At 43.0% G+C, this 19919-nt stretch overlaps 1 protein-coding gene across 2 annotated transcripts in view; it reads left to right on the top strand.

The window, feature by feature from the left end:
• Positions 1–19919, top strand: part of si:dkey-22o22.2 (neural-cadherin) — a 123294-nt gene that overhangs the window by 62878 nt on the left and 40497 nt on the right. For both annotated transcript variants that reach the window (XM_029116048.2, XM_029116047.2), the window contains exons 5-11: positions 4828–4939; positions 7317–7566; positions 8736–8878; positions 12621–12793; positions 13812–13980; positions 14105–14275; positions 16719–16891. In XM_029116048.2, the coding sequence (XP_028971881.2) occupies positions 4828–4939; positions 7317–7566; positions 8736–8878; positions 12621–12793; positions 13812–13980; positions 14105–14275; positions 16719–16891 (1191 nt within the window). The remainder of the gene's footprint in view (positions 1–4827; positions 4940–7316; positions 7567–8735; positions 8879–12620; positions 12794–13811; positions 13981–14104; positions 14276–16718; positions 16892–19919) is intronic.

The following is a 19919-nucleotide window of genomic DNA, read 5'->3' as shown; positions in this document are numbered from 1 at the left end:
TCATGTCCCACTGACCTGCTCCTCAGTCATGTCCCACTGACCTGCTCCTCAGTCAGTAGTGAGCAGTGGGCGTGGTGAGGCTGTTCAGGTGATTGGCTGTGGTCTGAGTATCAGATTTGGAAATTAAAATAAATGCTGTCTAGCTTCAGTTGGTATGGATACAGTTAAAGCTTAATGGAGATGTTGGGCAGAAAGTCAGAGACACAAAATACAATGTTAGTATATTTTGCTGTCCTATTATGTAATGATAATCACACAATTCTCAGGCTTTTTTTTACAGATGACAATTAACTTTATGAAGGTAACGCTCTGATTATAAGTAATGTTTTACCTGCTCAAGAACAGGTGTGTCCTAACCCCTTGTTTGGCTAAACATTCCCACAAGGACAGTTGAGGTACTGCTGTTGTGAAGCTGGCGTATTCCAATCCCCTGATTACAGGGCGTCCATCTTTGTTTGGCAGATGCTCTCAGCCACTGATTGAGTTCAGTAGATAGGCTTGGCAACCACACAGGACGTGTGGCCAACGGATGACGGACACAAAGGGACACTTTGGCACCACACAGACACGCGCATGCGCACACACACACACACACACACACACACACATACATACATACATACAAACAAACGCAGTAATACTACAAGGGAATAAGAGACACACAGATATACCACATATGTAACAAAGCACACAGACACAAAGATCCAGACAGAGAGAAAACACATATTTTAGGTTTTATTATTCTTATTATGGTAATTATAGTCATTTCAAAATTGTATTTTCCCTAACTCCTAACCTAACCCTAAACCTATCCCCAAAAAGCTGACATTATTCCTGTCCCCTAACTCTTATTCTAACCCGCATTTGGACCTCTCTCCTCCACCTAACCTGAAGGCTTAAAATAACTCTGTTCCATGTCACACCACCTGTGGGCAAGACCTTAATCAACTTGATTTTTGGAGATCTTTTTGTCTACTCATTCAGTTTGATCCATATACACTGAACAGAATTATAAATGCAACACTTTTGTTTTTGCCCCCATTTATCAAGATCTAAGACTTTCTCTATGTACACAAAAGGCCTATTTCTCTCAAATTTTGTTCACAAATCTGTCTAAATCTGTGTTAGTGAGCACTTCTCCTTTGCCCGAGATAATCCATCCAACTCACAGGTGTGGCATATTAATATGCTGATTAGACAGCATGATTATTGTACAGGTGTGCCTTAGGCTGGCCACAATAAAAGGCCACTCTAAAATGTGCAGTTCCATCACACAGCACAATGCGACAGATGTCACAAGTTTTGAGGGAGCGTACAATTGTCATGCTGACTTCAGGAATGTCCAGCAGAGCTGTTGCCCGTGAACTGAATGTTCATTCCTCATGGCACTTTATTGTTGTGCCATTCATCTACGACCATCACCTCATGTTATGCAGCATGATAATGCACGGTGCCATGTTGCAAGGATCTGTATAGAATTCTTGGAAGCTGAAAACATCCCAGTTCTTGCATGGCCAGCATACTCTCCAGACATGTCACCCCTTGAGCATGTTTGGGATGCTCTGGATCGGCGTATACGACAGCGTTTTCCAGGTCCTGACAATATCCAGAAACTTCGCACAGCCATTGAAGAGGAGTGGACCAACATTCCACAGGCCACAATCAACAACCTGATCAACTCTATGCGAAGGAGATGTGTTGCACTGCATGAGGCAAATGGTGGTCACACCATATACAGACTGGTTTTCAGGCCCCCTGGACCCCACCAATACTGTGAAACTGCAAATTTTAGAGTGGCCTTTTATTGTGGCCAGCCTAAGGAACACCTGTGCAATAATCATGCTGTCTAATCAGCATCTTGATATGCCACACCTGTGAGATGGATGGATTATCTCGGCAAAGGAGAAGTGCTTACTAAAAGATTTAGACAGATTTGTGAACACTATTTGAGAGAAATTGGCCTTTTGTGTACATAGAGAAAGTGTTAGACCTTTGAGTTCAGCTCATGATAAATGGGGGCAAAAAGTGTTGCATTTATAATTTTGTTCAGTGTAGATCTCTCCTTGTCTATTCAATCAGTCTGATCCCTGTAGATCTCTTTTTGTCTATTCAATCAGATTGATACTTGTAGATCTCTCTTTGTCTATCCAATCAGTTTGATCCCTGTAGATCACTCTTTGTCTATTCAGTTGGGTTGATCCTTGTAGATCTCTCTGTCTATTCAATCAGTTTGATCCTTATAGATCTCTCTTTGTCTATCCGATCAGTTTGATCCCTGTAGATTACTCTTTGTCTTTTCAGTCAGGTTGATCTGTTCCTCTCTTCCTCCACTATCATTAATGTAGAAGAAGCCCATGAAATAGGGTTATGAAGTAGAACAGACATCACATAGCTTTCCTGGATAGAGATTAGGATGGAAAGACGCATCTCTCTCTCCCCCCCTCTCTCTCTTTCTCTCCCTCTCACTCTCCTCATCTCTGTACACTCCCAGCTTCCCCGCCTAATCTTTCTTAAGCACTTCTACCACTTATTATCACTTATACTCTCACTCTGTCTGACACACACAGATACACACACGCATTCACACACACACAGATACACACACACACGCATTCACACACACGCACACCATGGCAGCAGAAGTGGATTAGGCTGTTATTGGTCTTGAACACATTAACTGACAGGATGTTTCTCTAACAGAGGTTGGGATGTCCAGGGAGTGCTGGTGATTAGATATGAGTGAGTGGGGATCCGGTCTACTGGGTGTGGAGGCGTGAAGAGAAGGGAGGGCTTAACAGCGTTACCTTCAAGTTAGAACATAGAAATAGAGTTGATGCAATTTATCAGAGATGGTTTTGAAGTTTCTCAAATGTTGGTCTCTATTTGACTTGTCTCTTCATTTCACATGTAAAATGGGCGAGAGTGCCTGTTCTCCCCGTGTTGCTGTGGAGTGGGAGTGTTGACTGTATGGTGTTGAGTGTGTTAGGCCAGTCATGGTCCCATCTTTGGGCCCACGCTGTCTTCTCCAGCCCCCTCTCTGCCATGGCTGTTCTGAGTTCTCCCTCCCTCTCTCCCCTGGGGGGCAGCAGTCTCCCCTCTGGCATGGATGCTCACCAGAGATAACGTTCCCATGTGGGAGACTGGATGTGGTGTTGGGGGGGATTCAGCATGACTAACTACTCTTGGAACCTCCTGACTACCCCCCCCCCATGTCAGTTTGAATCAAAGGCGCCTTATTGGCAATGTAAGCACAGTGTATTTTACATGGCCAAAGCAAGTGGAAAGGATGAAACACAGAATTAACAAAGTGAAATACACAATAAGAAAATGTAAGTTAAAAAGATAGAGGCATTTCAAATGTTATTTTAACAACATACAGATGTTACCCTGTGTAAACAATACATGAACAACGTGTAAATGGTTAGTGTGAATGGCAAGGGGAAACATGTGTAACATTTTCAATGTTGTTTGTGCTCTACTGGTTGCCGTTTACCCTTTTGTGGTGGGAGTTTATTACTATTTGATACTAAATTATTTGTGGGTCTGTATTATCTATCAAACATATCTGCATTTAATGTGGTCATACATTTGGCAGGAGGTTAAGAAGTGCAACTCCGTTTCCACTTAATTTTGTGGGGAGTATACACATAGTCTATCCGGAGCCAGGTCTGCCTTTGGCGGCCTCTCTCGTTAGCAAGGCTATGCTCACTGATTCTGTTCAAGGTCCAGGTTTTTATTTTATTTTGGGTCTATCATGGTGGTCATGTATTTCCCATGGAGCACTCTCTGTTTAGAACATAGAAGCATTATTTGTTCAGTTTTTTGGTTGATTCTTTCCAGTGTGTCGAATAGTTGTCTTTTTGTTTTCTCATTATTTGGTTGGTTCTGACTAGGTTGCTCTCTTTGGGATCTGTGGGGTCGGTTTGGGTTTGTGAACAGAGCCCAGAGACCAGCTGTTTAGGTTAGTCTCTCTGTAGATGAGGGCTTTGTTAAGGAATGTTTGAGAATCACTTTCTTTTCGGTTGTTGGAATTTAAAGCCTGTTTTCTTGATTTTATTAATTAGTGTGTATAGTGCTAATTCTGTATGCATGCAGAAAAGGGATTTTGAGTTCAACTCTGAGGATTCTTTTGCAGAATCTCGATTGTGTGTTTGTGGTATTGTGTGAATTCTTGGTTGGTGAGTGGACCCCAAACCTCAATACCATAGGGGGTGTTTGGACGGTTTGTGGTAAAAAGTAAATTAATGGGTTCTACAACTGATTTGGGGCTCAAGCTGCATCCCTATCTTTCCTCCCAGCCCTGAGGGAAGAAATCTCTCTTTTTCCCTCTCAAGAAGCTATGCTCTCTATTTAACTCTCTCTCTACCTGTATCTTGCAAACAATATGTATCTTTTGGACATTCTCACTCACTCTCATTCTTAATAAATACTTCTTCCTATCGTATTCTCTTCCCACTTACTGATATCTCCTTTTCTAATATGTGAGTGTTATATTTAAAAACTGCATGCTATAAAAAGAATGTGCAAACAGATGAAGTGAATGTGTGTGAGTGCACACATACGTGTTGGATGACATGTTTTGCCCGGCTGGGGATTAGCTCACTTAGTTGCGGCTGCAGCTGTGCCTGACTACCGCTGGGTCCTCGCCCTCCCACTCTCTCATTTATATCAACCCAGCCAGCATGCCCAAAATACTCATAGACAAGCACACACATTCACACACACTCGTTCACATACAACCCAAAGACATTCGCATATGTTGTGAAAGTCATCTTAAAGCATCACGCAACGATCATACTTCCACAAACAATCCTGTCTTTCCTATAGGTCGTGGTTCACGTCACAGATGAGAATGACTGCACCCCAGAATTCCTCCACTCCATCTACAGCAGGGATAACATTCCTGAAGCCACTGCCCCTGGAACGTCACTTCTGCAAGGTGAGGCATCAGTGGTCCTTCTACTATGTGGACGCTCTGTGTGGGACGGACAGACAGACCGGAGGACTTCTACAAAAGGCTCCCTATAATTGAATGGTCTCTCTACAATGGAATGGTCTACTGTTATAACCCTGTCTGTCCCAGACCTGATCCTATCACTGTAATTGAAACGGTTTCACGTCCACAATGGATGACTATGTGCCATGGGAGGTTAGTGTGCAGTGGTCTGACTTGCTGCTTGGCAGTTCAACTGCGTCATGGGGTAAAATCCTGGTTGCTGCATAGAACCAGTTGATGATGCTGAGGGTCCAGCACAGTGTGGCCCAAGTTGGCATAGCGGGAAGGGTGTGTGTAGTGGGATGGGACTGCCTGGACATGTCACGCTCTAAAAGCCCTGTGGTAACGCTCGGCGTCTTCAAAAATCAGCTGTGGATAAATAGTCTGGGAACCTGTTACCTCAGTGCTCACGTACTAGCTATTGGTTTCTGGGCTGAACGAGCAGTGGTCTAGGAATCAGACGGACGAGATGCACTTGGAGGGAATATGGCTCTGTCCTCGACCATTCTGTAACAGCTGCGGTGTCGCTACAACCAGGCAAGGCTGTTCATAGGAATTGGACATTACAACATTTTATTGGGAAACAATTTGGCCTGAAAAAGAAACAAATAACAATTTAGGGTTAGGGAAATTCATTAATGGGTTCGCACAAGGGTAGTAAAACCTCATGTGTGTGTTTATGTGAGTTTGTGGGTACATGTTAGCCAGTCAGTGTCACTGGCCCATCCACATATTCCTGTTTCATTTAGCTAGTCAGTGTCACTGGCCCATCCACATATTCCTGTTTCATTTAGCTAGTCAATGTCACTGGCCCATCCACATATTCCTGTTTCATTTAGCTAGTCAGTGTCACTGGCCCATCCACATATTCCTGTTTCATTTAGCTAGTCAATGTCACTGGCCCATCCACATATTCCTGTTTCATTTAGCTAGTCAGTGTCACTGGCCCATCCACATATTCCTGTTTCATTTAGCTAGTCAGTGTCACTGGCCCATCCCCATATTCCTGTTTCTTTTAGCTAGTGCTACAATTCCAATACTCCTGCCCATGCATTAGATATGCTAATAGGTAGCCTGAAGATATATTATATGAGTCTGAGTTTATTTAATGAACCTTCTGTTTCAATCCTGGCCTTAAGCAACTGATCTCCTGTCTATCCACACATTAGCAACACACACACGCAACAAAGCATATGTACACACGCAGATAGACGAGACATACACACAAACACACAGATGATAATGTTTGCAAGGGGTGCTGTAATGTGAATAGAGGGAGAAAGAGTGGGAAGGAGATTATGATGTATATGACAGCTAATTTGTGTTATTCTGTATAGACTGGTATAAACATTTGCACATGTAGGTATGAGTGTACATTAACACTAGTATCTTGTGTCTAAATTACTGAATGTTCCCCAGATGTCACTCACTATCCTTGACATCTAATTCATTAAGACCGGTCTCTGGCTCTTTGCCTAATGACGGCAAAGCCTTGTTGAAGGTTGATTGTCTGTCATTGGCCAGTCAACAGCAGTCATAGCATATTGCCTGTATTCTACCATTAGCCACTACCTAATACATTATTAACCAGTATTCTCACATTGAGTACATACACCACTGGTCTACACAACAACCAATGTTCTCACCTCACATACATACACCACTGGTCAACACCACAACCAATGCTCTCAACTACATACACCACTGGTCAACACCACAACCAATGTTCTCAACTACATACACCACTGGTCAACACCACAACCAATGTTCTCAACTACATACACCACTGGTCAACACCACAACCAATGTTCTCAACTACATACACCACAACCAATGTTCTCAACTACATACACCACTGGTCTACACAACAACCAATGTTCTCACCTCACATACATACACCACTGGTCAACACCACAACCAATGCTCTCAACTACATACACCACTGGTCAACACCACAACCAATGTTCTCAACTACATACACCACTGGTCAACACCACAACCAATGTTCTCAACTACATACACCACTGGTCAACACCACAACCAATGTTCTCAACTACATACACCACTGGTCAACACCACAACCAATGTTCTCAACTACATACACCACTGGTCAACACCACAACCAATGTTCTCACCTACATACACCACTGGTCAACACCACAACCAATGTTCTCAACTACTTACACCACTGGTCAATACCACAACCAATGCTCTCAAATACTTACACCACTGGTCTAAAAGACACAGTCCAATAACAATGATTTCAAATGAATGCACACTGATGATAAAAATCATGACTCTTCCTCCTCTTCCTTCATAGTTCTGGCGAGGGACTGTGACACGGGCCTGAACTCAGAGCTCTCCTACTTCATTCAGAGTCCTGACTTTGACATCACTTCCAAAGGTGTGGTCAGTCCCAGCCAACGGCTGGACTATGAGCGGCCGAATCACATGTATGAGTTTGTAGTGGTCGCTGTGGACAACGGAACACCACCCCGCACTGGAACCGCCTCCATCCGGTTCAGAATGGCCAATACCAATGACCAGGCTCCGGTGTTCTCACAGACAGTGTATGTTTGTTTCTTCCTTTCTCCCTTCTCTCATGTCTCATCTCGCGCCACTACCAAGTTTGTTACTTATGTTTAGCATGGATGTTACAATTGGGGTTAAAGTCATTATTATGGTTAGGGATTAGGGTTAGTAATTACATTTAGGGTTACATTAAGGGTTAGTGAGAATAGGATTTGGAATGTTAGAAGGCTAGTTAAATGTACACACAACACACACACGTCCTTCTGTACACACCACACACACGTCCTTCTGTACACACCACACACACGTCCTTCTGTACACACCACACACACGTCCTTCTGTACACATCACACACACGTCCTTCTGTACACATCACACACACGTCCTTCTGTACACAACACACACACACGTCCTTCTGTACACAACACACACACACGTCCTTCTGTACACAACACACACACGTCCTTCTGTACACAACACACACACACGTCCTTCTGTACACACAACACACACACACGTCCTTCTGTACACACAACACACACACACACGTCCTTCTGTACACAACACACACACACATCCTTCTGTACACAACACACACACATCCTCTGTACACAACACACACACATCCTCTGTACACAACACACACACATCCTCTGTACACAACACACACACATCCTCTGTAGGTCTGAGGTGGCAGTGAGGCTGTGAGCAGAGCGGCTGATATGGAGCCCTGCAGAGATGAAGCAGCTTGCCAACCAGTGCCAACAGAGGCAAATTGAGAGGGACAGTTGGACAGCAGCTCTTGGACTTTAACCCTACCTGCAGAGGGCGGGCCAATTCATTACACATAAAGTTTGCATGTGTGTGTTTGTGTGTGGTGGTGTGTGTGCCTTTATGTGTAAGAAATGAGTATGTGTGCATTCCCCTTTGCTGGGGCAGGGCTAGTCCTCTGCGCCAGAGGAACCCATCTAGAGGGCGGGGGGAACAGATGGTTCAGTTTGAGCGGCGTATAGAGTTTCAGCCGACTCTCTCTCATCCCTACTGCTCCCTCATATCTCCCGGCACAACCACATATTTCAGAATATAAATTATTATTAATAAGAAATTATGATTTTAACTAATTCATTAAGTAGTCTTTACATTACAGTACAAAAGTAAAAATATAATACTCTCTCTCTTTTGTCATTCTTTATTTCTCGGCCTGCAGCTATAAGACATTCCTGTCGGAGGATGCAGGTCCTGACACTCTGGTGGCCATCGTTCATGCCAAGGACCCTGATGGAGATGGGGTCTCCTACGCCATTACGGGGGGCAACGAGGACAGCAACTTTGAGCTGGACAACCAGAAGGGTTGGTAGACTGCTGTGTTAACAAGTGTTTTCGCATTAAAGGCATTTGGATAGATTTCACAACAGCTGCCAAGTTAGCACCTTTTGCCTCGATGGTGGTGATGTAACATTACAAGAGACCTTATGAAATGACCAGCTGGGAACAAGCAATACAGACCAGTTAAATTAAAGGTGCACTTTAGTTTTTTACGTCACCTATCGGCAGTTAGTTCAATATCAGTTATAGAACTCCATTAGGATCTCACACTATAATTACTAACTACGAACATACGGAATGTTAGGAAGCAGTGTCACCTCCAGCCGTCGATGCTGGAGCAATGAACACAGACTTTAGTTATAGATGGGGTCGAAGTTGATGGGCCCTTGCCATAACTATAGAACACAGAATAAACAAAGTTAACAGCTAAACCGATCAAAACGTCATCTGCGCTATCGACTGCTTTAGATGCACTGCCATATTTCAGAGACTCGTTGTTGGCTAGCTAGTACATAATCATGCTAGCTAGCGGTAGTTGGAACAATATGTGCACTTTGACTAGTTTGCACAAGGCTAAATCTAGCTAAAAGGCAATATAATAGCTTCTTCCGAGGAATAATCACTTATGCATTAGGGTTGGTCAAACAACCCACAATGCTTGTTTTTTTAAAAAATCTTTTTCAGAGAACACCAGGTTGTAACATTATTTTCCAGCAGGAAATGGAATCAAGGAGTGCCTACTCGGAAACAACTTGGCTAGCTAATGTTAGCTTACTGTCTCAACCAAAGAGAAACCTTCCTAAAACGTATCTGCGCTTGTACAAATAAAATAAACAAGAACATAGAATGATCTTCGTCATCATCAGTCTAGTAACTTACAAATAACTTTCTTTGACTACTTAGCCAAATAGCTAAATAAGGTGATGTAACCTACTTGTCAAGTAGAAAGGTAGCCAACTCTGCATCACTGTTCATACAAACCTCAACTATCGCCATCTAATAAATGCAAAATGTATCCTCGTTTTACTCAACGCTTTGTCTTGTGCTTGCGTTGCTCTCATATTTTCATTTCTAAAAAAGTTCAGTGTAAGCTACATGAACCCTAACAAAGCTTGTCATATTGGCCTTTACCTCACACACCTTCAAGGAAGTACACGACTACGAACGTCCCGGTCTTCTACGTTTAACTTACAAACATTACAGTGGGGATCGTGTCAGTCCTGACACTGCCAGAGACTGCTCCTGGAAACATCGCTCTCTTTTTATTGCTTTTGAGTTTCTGTGGTGAGGGTGGGCGGAATATTTGTGAAAAAACTATGCTTTTTAAGGCTTTTAGATTGCTGTGCTATCGCAAAATGTATTAATTTAGTTTCTTGTATTCACTTAAACGTAGGCTACATTCAGGATAATGTAATATTTACGTTACATTCAATTAACTTTAAAGGCAGCTGGTAGGCTAATTAATGTTATATTACAACTGGTGGTACTTAATAGTGATCATGACAAATATAAAACGCACTAACAGGTTGCAAACATTCAGTCTACTGAACGGATCCTTTCTGTTTGGCGCTAAACTAATTCTAAAATGATTCAAGTCTTTCGTGGCTTGTACTGAGACACAGATATTAGAATACTATACAGTTGTAGCTAGAGTAACCAAGTGGGCGGGGTTTAGCGAAGGTTCCGACTCTATTTTAAGGCGATTCTGGCAGACTGATTGAGAGCCTCATAATACGAGGACTGATGACTCCTTATCTTCAGTCAACACATTTAAAACTCCCTCGAATACATCGGCAAAAGTTCACTTGCCTGTCGGTACTAGTGGTTCTAAAATTAGACTCGCCCGAAATGTAAACTATACGCCTGAGGCGAGCGGGCGAGCTTAATTTACAACTAAGTATGTAAGAGTTATTATTGGATATTTGAAATGGAAAATGCAGCATAGGGCACCTTTAAGTTGTTTTTATTGATTCACATGCAGGCTAAAACTCAGATCAGCAATGATAAGCCCAGAGGCATGATTTATATCTTAGCAAGAGCTATAGGAGCTGGAGCTTCTGTAACATTCAAATAAATTGGTGAAACTCTCAATATGACATCAGTACAAAGGTCTTCTATAGGTAAGAACTGGGAAAGGTAAAACATACAGCTCCGGAAAAAGAGACCACTGCACGTTATTCTTTCCTTTCCAAAAAAGTTGAAAAGGAAAGTTTTGAGTGAGGAACAGAAGTGTTCAATTTGCAGTGGTCTCTTAATTTAAAACCATCTGCTTCTCACTCAAAACCTTCCTTTTTGACTTTTTTGGACAGGAAAGGAAAAGGTGCAGTGGTCTCTTAATTTTTTTCTCAGCTGTATGTTGGAGTATTGTTTGTGCTGTAGAGCATTCATAAACACACAGAAACACACAGAAACCTCCTGGGTTCGGGCAGGTATGGATTTAGAGCATCTGACCAGTAACTGAAAGGGTGATTGATCAAATCCACGAGCCTGTTAAAACATGGGTAAAATAATGAATGATTACTGGACATAAAAATGCATATTCACAAATGTAAAATTTTTTCATTAGAACCCAGAACCACACACACACAAGAATACACAGAAACTTGAACATGTTCATTCAGAAGGGGAGAAAACCTATTCAGACACATACACACGTACACAGACACACTCACACACTCCTGTTATTCAGATGAGCTTGTTTTGCTGTTGTAACTTCAATTGGGGATAAAGCTCAATGCTAGGCCTTGGGGAACCTGCATCTTTAACAAGAAACACACTTGTTAGGGTGTGTGTGTGTCAAACTCTCCCAGCACAAACCCTTTTATTTAGTTTGTTTCTTTCTAGAAAAACTGTTGAACACACATAGTCCCATCTCACTAGCTTAAGCCTTCCCCAACTCCATGTAAAGAAATGTTTTGACTTAGCCTCCTTTGGTCTGAATTTGTGTGTGGAAGTGTGAAAGTGCATGCACGCGTCTGTGTTTTTAGGGGTTTGTGTGTGTGTGTGTGTGTGTGTGTATACTTTAAGTCTCTCAGTCTGTCTTTGTGCACTGGGTTTCACACTTTCCCTATAGTCAAGTCTCTCCATGTCTGCGTCGGTTATCGTTTGTTTACAAGAGCCCTCTCTCGCCTCCGAGGTGGAAACACTGGCTAATGCTTAAGCCCCCTGCCTTCCTTATCGCCAGCCCCGCACCGCCCCGCACCGCAGCGCAGCTGCACCACACAGCCTATTACGGCCACACACTCACCCACACACACAAACACACATATACACACAAACAAACAAACACACATAAAACCCACTCACACAAAACAGACAAACACATGCAAAAACATACACATACAGATGGCCTTTGGCTTTTTCTACTGTTAACAGGGAGAAGTTGACAGTCTAAATACTTAAGCTGCATTTTTATGTGTATTTCTCTGCCTTTTCCATTCCTTGTTGTGCTTTGTTTTTTCTGTTTTATTTCTAAGGAAGTTGCATTCAGTATTACTACAGACCACAATATGACTACAGACCACAGTATTACTACAGACCTCAGTATGACTACAGACCACAGTATGACTTTAGACCACAGTATTACCACAGACTTCAGTATGACTACAGACCATGTTATGACTACAGACCACAGTATTACTACAGACCTCAGTATGACTACAGACCACAGTATTACTACAGATCTCAGTATGACTAAAGACCACAGTATTACTACAGACCATTGTATGACTACAATAATAATGGCTGCCATTGTTTTTGTCTCCAGGCATCATCAAACTACGGCGGAGCCCCCCTCCTGTCTTACGTGGCCCCCAATACATCCTGAACATCACGGCCACTGATGACAACGCAGCAGGGGGGCCATATCCCCTCAGTAACTCCGCCCAGGTCATAGTGGGCATCAATGATATCAACAACAACAAGCCTGTGTTTGAAGAGGTAGGGGGGTACTGGGAACAATACTGGTGGCGTGTGTACATGTTTTATTATAGTATAGGGCAAATGTGAGGTAACAGTTAGAATGAGGGTTAGGTTTTAAGGGTATGTATAGGGTCAGACTTAGGAGTTAGGGTAACATTAGTATTTTGTGGTTAGGTTTAGGGTAGGGCTTATGAGAATTTGAATGGGTCCACTCGAGAACAGTGGCAGGTAAAATTCGTGTTTAAAGAAACTGTGCTTGAGAAATAAAGACAGGAATGAGCCCTATTAAGTTTCAGGGCAGGTGGAAACAATAGGCAGAGGGGAAAGAATGAGAAAGGCAGATTTTCTGTGCATGTGCATGTCACAGAAGCTTCATGCAGTTCAGACAGAATTGTCTTCACACTTGCAAACCTCCGGGGGTTCTACACTGAAAATGTGGCTCACGCTTCCTCTGAAAATGGGGTCTCGAGCTATCGATACAAAACAAAATAATCTAGCGTCTCGAGTCTTCCATGAGAAGTTTCGGGAAATGTAGCATAATGTAAACACTCCCAGAGAGATGGTCTAAGGGAAAGAAACAAGCACTGAGTGACTGAGGGAGGAGAGGTGGAGTTTTGCAGCACTGTAGAAGAGAGAGACAGAGGGAGAAACAGAGAGAGAAAGGAAAGATGACAGAGGGGTTGCCAGCTCGAAGTAGAGACAGCTGGTGTTTTCCTCTGGGGCAGAACTCCACTCCACTGCAGCCCGAAACACTCCTGGGTCAGATCAGAACCCGCTCTAAGCACATCTCAGATCAGTTCGGATCAGCATGGCTTGGCGCCCAAAGATGAATGCATTCAGAAAGGACTTGACCAAATGGTCAGTGGGTGCTGACACGGCTCGCTCTCCACGTCTTGTATGTTAACTCTTCTTCTCATGACAGTTATTGAGGGCTGCCTGTGACAGTCCAACTGGGCTGATTGACCAATGTCTCCCATCGGTAACTGATAAGTGCAGCATCAGAGCCATAACTGCTGTGTGAACTCTGCCCCCTTAGTGCCATAACTACAGCGCCAACACCGCTGTACTGGAGAACCAGCCCCCCGGGACGTTTGTCCTGCGCGTACACGCTCTCGATGCCGACATGGGGGTCAACGGAGAGGTCAGATACGGAATCATGCACCGAGACGGAACGTCATCCGGCTTTGTCATCGACTCTGACACAGGTTGGAACAGTGTGGCCTTTTACTGCGTCACCACATGTTCCGTCCTCACCGTCATGGAACGTGGTCTGTATTTAGAGGACATCTGACGGTAACATACCTGTCGGGTCTGTCGATCTGTCTCCAGGTGTGATCAGCACCACGTTGAGTTTCGACCGGGAGCGCCAGAGGGAGTACACCCTGTCTATCACGGCAACAGACCTGGCCCAGGAACCCCTCATCGGCATTTGCCAGATCACCATCCTTATTGCCGACCAGAACGACAATGACCCCAAGTTTGAGAACAGCCGCTACCAGTGTAAGGGTCACCTCCGTCACACTCAGAACTCCCCATCCACCACCTCCTATCCACCACCTCCTTCTGCTGTCTTCAGATGCTCTCCTTATCTAATGTGTTTGCCTGGTCTTGCCTGGTCAATGGACATGAAGTCGTCTTAGTAAGGTATTAAGGCCTATTGGAATGAATGATAGTTATCAGTGCAACATTTTAATTTGAATACAGTGTAAATAATATGTAGATAAACGTTTCTATTCACATTTGCAACGGGAACATATCGGGCCAACAGGTCTTGTCGATAGACCCAACACATATGCACACAGGATATCTACCTCACTATACGTGTATCTCGAGACCAGACAAAGATCATCATTTCTGCAATAGATTAGGTCCACACACTCTAATTTGAAAAGAAAAATTGACAGGCATGCAAGGGTTTCTACAAACTACCATCGCTATGGTCCCAACTGATGGAACAGGGTTGTAGAACAATCTTTAAGGCCATTTGATCCACTGGCTAACATAGGCTAAATTAATCGAACTCCAAAACAATACATTTGTTAATAGTTGTTGTGCATCCAATGACATCTAAAATTGAATTAACATCTAAAATACAATCTTTCACAAAATTTGCCAGCTAGCTAACATCAGGGGATAGGGTAACCAGTGTAGCGCCCATAAAATGTTACATGTTTTACCTAAGGCTTGGTAACTTGTTACTTGTTACTGTTGCTGAGTTGGTAACTTGTTACTGTTGCTGAGTTGGTAACTTGTTACTGTTGCTGAGTTGGTAACTAGTTACTGTTGCTGAGTTGGTAACTAGTTACTGTTGCTGAGTTGGTAACTTGTTACTGTTGCTGAGTTGGTAACTTGTTACTGTTGCTGAGTTGGTAACTTGTTGCTGAGTTGGTAACTAGTTACTGTTGCTGAGTTGGTAACTAGTTACTGTTGCTGAGTTGGTAACTAGTTCACTCCTGTCAGCTTTTGTGCACAGCTGATCATAAATTGCAGAGTAACATGTTGATCTACAGACATATCTTTTAAGTTAATCACATTTTTAATACCTTTTGGTCAGAAGAAGTAGAGTTAGCCAGCTAATTGCTAGTTGGTTTACTGATGTGACTTGGTGTCTGTTTATAAATGGGTCTGGAAGTTTGAACCCAGACCTTGTACACCACTGCAAATATGACTACAATTCCAATGTATTCACGCAGCAGTGATCCTTGCATTTTATTTATTTTACTGAAGGTCAGTACATTTTACTTTTATTGGAGGTGATACAAATATTTTAACAGCTTAAATACTTAAATTGCAATACAAAAAAATCCCATAAAAACACAAAAGATAAAAACACATACAGCATTTTCGCCTTCAAATTAAATTGAAAGATTTAAGGGCATTAGTAGATGAGAGCATTATCTTTGTCTGTCCATAGTATTAAACATGGCAAAGTTCTTATTAGAATCAAACATGAAAAGTCTCTCAGAAGAAATCTTATCATGAAATTAAACAAAGCAAAGCCTCTCTATCACAACAACACTGTTATAGTACGACTAGGCCCTAGTTAGGTGTTGTCTAGGTTGCTACATATGTGCTCCTAATCGTCAGTACCAAATATGGTTGTTTAGTGTTGAGTGGTTGAGAACCACAGTGTTCTTGCTAAGGCTCACCCAGAAATGTTTTCTAGCTTCCCTTCTCCATCCTCCTCAGTACTTCCCCAACAAATGCTTACCAAGTCCTTCCCATGGTATTCTACTGGGCATTGAAAAATGAATCCATTCTAAAACACAACATTGGAAATGTGTTCAGCCCTTTGTTCCTACTACTTTTGCACATTTCTTGTGTCGGGAAACCAGGGAAATTTCAGCTCATGTGCGGAATCCCTCCTGTATCTTCTTTGGCCTGGTGTAGCTTGGTAGAGGTCAGAGGTTAAGGCTAAACTGGGCTCCAAAATCTCAAGGTCCTAATGTTCTCTTTTCCCAACACAGATACACTGGCTTGTGGCATCTATTAGTTTTTTACTGTCTGAAAATGTTTCAAGGTAAAGCAATGTTCTGAAAGGTAAGACTTAGCAGACCCCCCCCCTCCCACCCCCCCCCCCCACCCACCAACAACTCATATGCTGATATATATTTTAAATCAGAGGTAATCCTGAAAAGCTTTTAAGACTAATGAAAACGTCGCTGCCTGCCTGCTCTCTGAAGTCCTTGTTTGTTTACCATGTGTGCAAATATGTTTTGATAAGCCCCATGTCAGAATTTCCTTTTAATCAGATTAGAACAACACTGTTGGAGTGGCTTATTAATTATTTAACAGGGAGATTGAAATGTTTCTAGGACACATTCATTTCAGGTTGCTGTGACTGTAATGCAGGATTTCAGGCAAATGCCACCGTCTCTGTTGCTGTTGATGCGATTGTTTGTCATTGATGGGAATGTGGATGTTTTAACCCTTCGTGTGGCAGACTTCCTGCGCGAGGACACACCGGTGGGAACTAGCTTCCTGCGAGCGGCGGCACACGATGATGACCAGGGAAGTAACGCGGCTATCACCTACTCTCTGTCCCGCCAGCAGCCAGCCTACCTGCACATCAACCCCAGCACTGGCTGGGTGTACGTCAACCAGCCCATCTCCCAGGTGGGACCAACCACAGCCTACTACAACCCAATAGAATATACTACAACAATACAGAATGTGCTACAATATACTACAACCCAATAGTATATACTACAACAATACAGAATGTGCTACAATATACTACAACCCAATAGTATATACTACAACAATACAGAATGTGCTACAATATACTACAACCCAATATAATATACTACAGCATTATTGAATATATTACAATATACTACAACACAATAGAATATACTACAATATTATTGGATATACTACAACACAATAGAATAAACTACCACATTCTACAATATACTAAAGTATAATAATTGATTCTACAGTATACTTCAACACTCTATAATATACTCCAATATACCACAGTGTACTACAACACACCCTCAAGGGGTGTGCATGTGTATTCTTGTGTGTGTGTGTGTGTGTTTATTTCGCTCCCTCCTCCCCACAACCCCATTTCCTCTTGCTGCAGGCTGCCTGTTGAGGTGGGGGAATCCTGAGCCCTCTGGTCTAGTACAGGTGTTTTCACAGCCTCTTTATGCTCTCCCCTGAGTGTGTGTGTACAGACCCCCCCCCCCCCCCCCGTGCTCCCTCCCAGTGTGTGTGTGTGTGTGTACGCCACACACCAATCCTTCCTACTGGTTTTGATATCATCCACTGAGACAGCAACACACCACCTGTCGTCTTCCTTCCCTGTGCTGATGCATATTAAACATGGAGTAACATCAGTGGTCCTGTCGCTCTATACATTTATATATAGCTTTGTGTACCTTACACACGGCCTGTAGATCCGTTGTATTCACACATGCATTTATATTTGTGTGCGTGTGTCTTTGTGTGTGCATGTGCGTGCACATTTGTTTCCGACATTTGTTTGTCTCCCTCCAGGCAGATTCGAGTAGACACTGCACAGTGACATTTTATTTATAGGGTTTAGGCTTTGTCGGCTAAGCTCTCTTTCTATTATTTAGCTTTTTTCCTCAACTCTCTCGTGCTCTCTCTTGTTTCCAGATGTTTATGTTCATTGTATTCTCGTGCTGTACTCTTGTTTTTGGTGTGGTTTGTCGTTACAGTGACTTTGCTAGCATGTTTGTTTATATTCACAGCATTTTATAGAGCATGTAGGACAACAACTTTTGAATGGATGCCATTGTTTAAAAGTTAATGTCTTCTGGAAGATTTATTTACAATATCTCTGCTCAATTTGACCATAGACTAAATTTCAACTGTAATATCAGTGGGTTAGGACTATGTTGTCATTGTAGACCTGATGAATGATCTCATACAGTGGGGAGAACAAGTAATTGATACACTGGTGATTTTGCAGGTTTTCCCACTTACAAAGCATGTAGAAGTCTGTAATTTTTATCATAGGTACTCTTCAACTGTGAGTGACAGAATCTAAAACAAAAATCCAGAAAAAACCCCCATATAGTATTCATTTTAATTGCATGAAATAAGCATTTGATACATCAGAAAAGCAGAACATAATATTTGGTACAGAAATCTTTGTTTTCAATTACAGAGATCATACGTTTCCTGTAGTTCTTGACCAGGTTTGCACACACTGCAGCAGGGATTTTGGCCCAGTCCTCCATAAAGACCTTCTCCAGATCCTTCAGGTTTCTGGGCTGTCGCTGGGCAATACAGACTTTCAGCTCCCTCCAAAGATTTTCTATTGGGTTCAGGTCTGGAGACTGGCTATGCCGCTCCAGGACCTTTAGATGCTTCTTACGGAGCTACTCCTTAGTTGCCCTGGCTGTGTGTTTCGGGTCGTTGTCATGCTGGAAGACCCAGTCACAACCCATCTTCAATGCTTTTACTGAGGGAAGGAGGTTGTTGGCCAAGATCTTGCGATACATGGCCCCATCCATCCTCCCCTCAATACGGTGCAGTCGTCCTGTCCCCTTTGCAGAAAAGCATCTCCAAAGAATGTTGTTTCCACCTCCATGCTTCACGGTTGGGATGATGTTCTTGGGGTTGTACTCATCCTTCTTCTTCCTCCAAACACGGCGAGTGGAGTTTAGACCAAAAAGCTCTATTTTTGTCTCATCAGACCACATGATCTTCTCCCATTCCTCCTCTGGATCATCCAGATGGTCATTGGCAAACTTCAGACGGGCCTGGACATGCGCTGGCTTGAGCAGGGGGACCTTGCATGCGCTGCAGGATTTTAATCCATGACGGTGTAGTGTGTTACTAATGGTTTTCTTTGAGACTGTGGTCCCAGCTCTCTTCAGGTCATTGACCAGGTCCTGCCGTGTAGTTCTGGGCTGATCCCTCACCTTCCTCATGATCATTGATGCCCCATGAGATGAGATCTTGCATGGACCCCCGAGGGTGATTGACCGTCATCTTGAACTTCTTCCATTTTCTAATAATTGCGGAAACAATTGTTGCCTTCTCACCAAGCTGCTTGCCTATTGTCCTGTAGCCCATCCCAGCCTTGTGCAGGTCTACAATTTTATCCCTGATATCCTTACACAGCTCTCTGGTCTTGGCCATTGTGGAGAGGTTGGAGTCTGTTTGATTGAGTGTGTGGACAGGTGTCTTTTATACAGGTAACGAGTTCAAACAGGTGCAGTTAATACAGGTAATGAGTGGAGAACAGGAGGGCTTCTTAAAGAAAAATTAACAGGTCTGTGAGAGCCCGAATTCTTACTGATTGGTAGGTGATCAAATACTTATGTCATGCAATAAAATGCTAATTAATTATTTAAAAATCATACAATGTGATTTTCTGGAACCTACGAAATCAGCAGTGTATCAAATACTTGTTCTCCCCACTGTATTCTGAGAATCTCCCCCACACTCTCTCCGGTCTGCACACTATGTTACAGCACTCCATTTAGCCACTGCTAAGAAGCAGAATGGGATAGGGGGAGAGTAAAGAGCAGGGGGCTTTGAGGTTGGGTTCCAGGTGACCCATACCAACCAGTGAAATATTCATGCCTGATTCACATCCAACACCTTTTAGCTCTTAGGTGTGGTCTATATGTTGAGTTGATGAAGACCGGGTTTGACAGGT

Source organism: Esox lucius, chromosome 20 (genome assembly GCF_011004845.1).
Source record: "Esox lucius isolate fEsoLuc1 chromosome 20, fEsoLuc1.pri, whole genome shotgun sequence".
Taxonomy (NCBI): Eukaryota; Metazoa; Chordata; class Actinopteri; order Esociformes; family Esocidae; genus Esox; species Esox lucius.
This window is presented reverse-complemented; position numbering and strand designations above follow the sequence as displayed.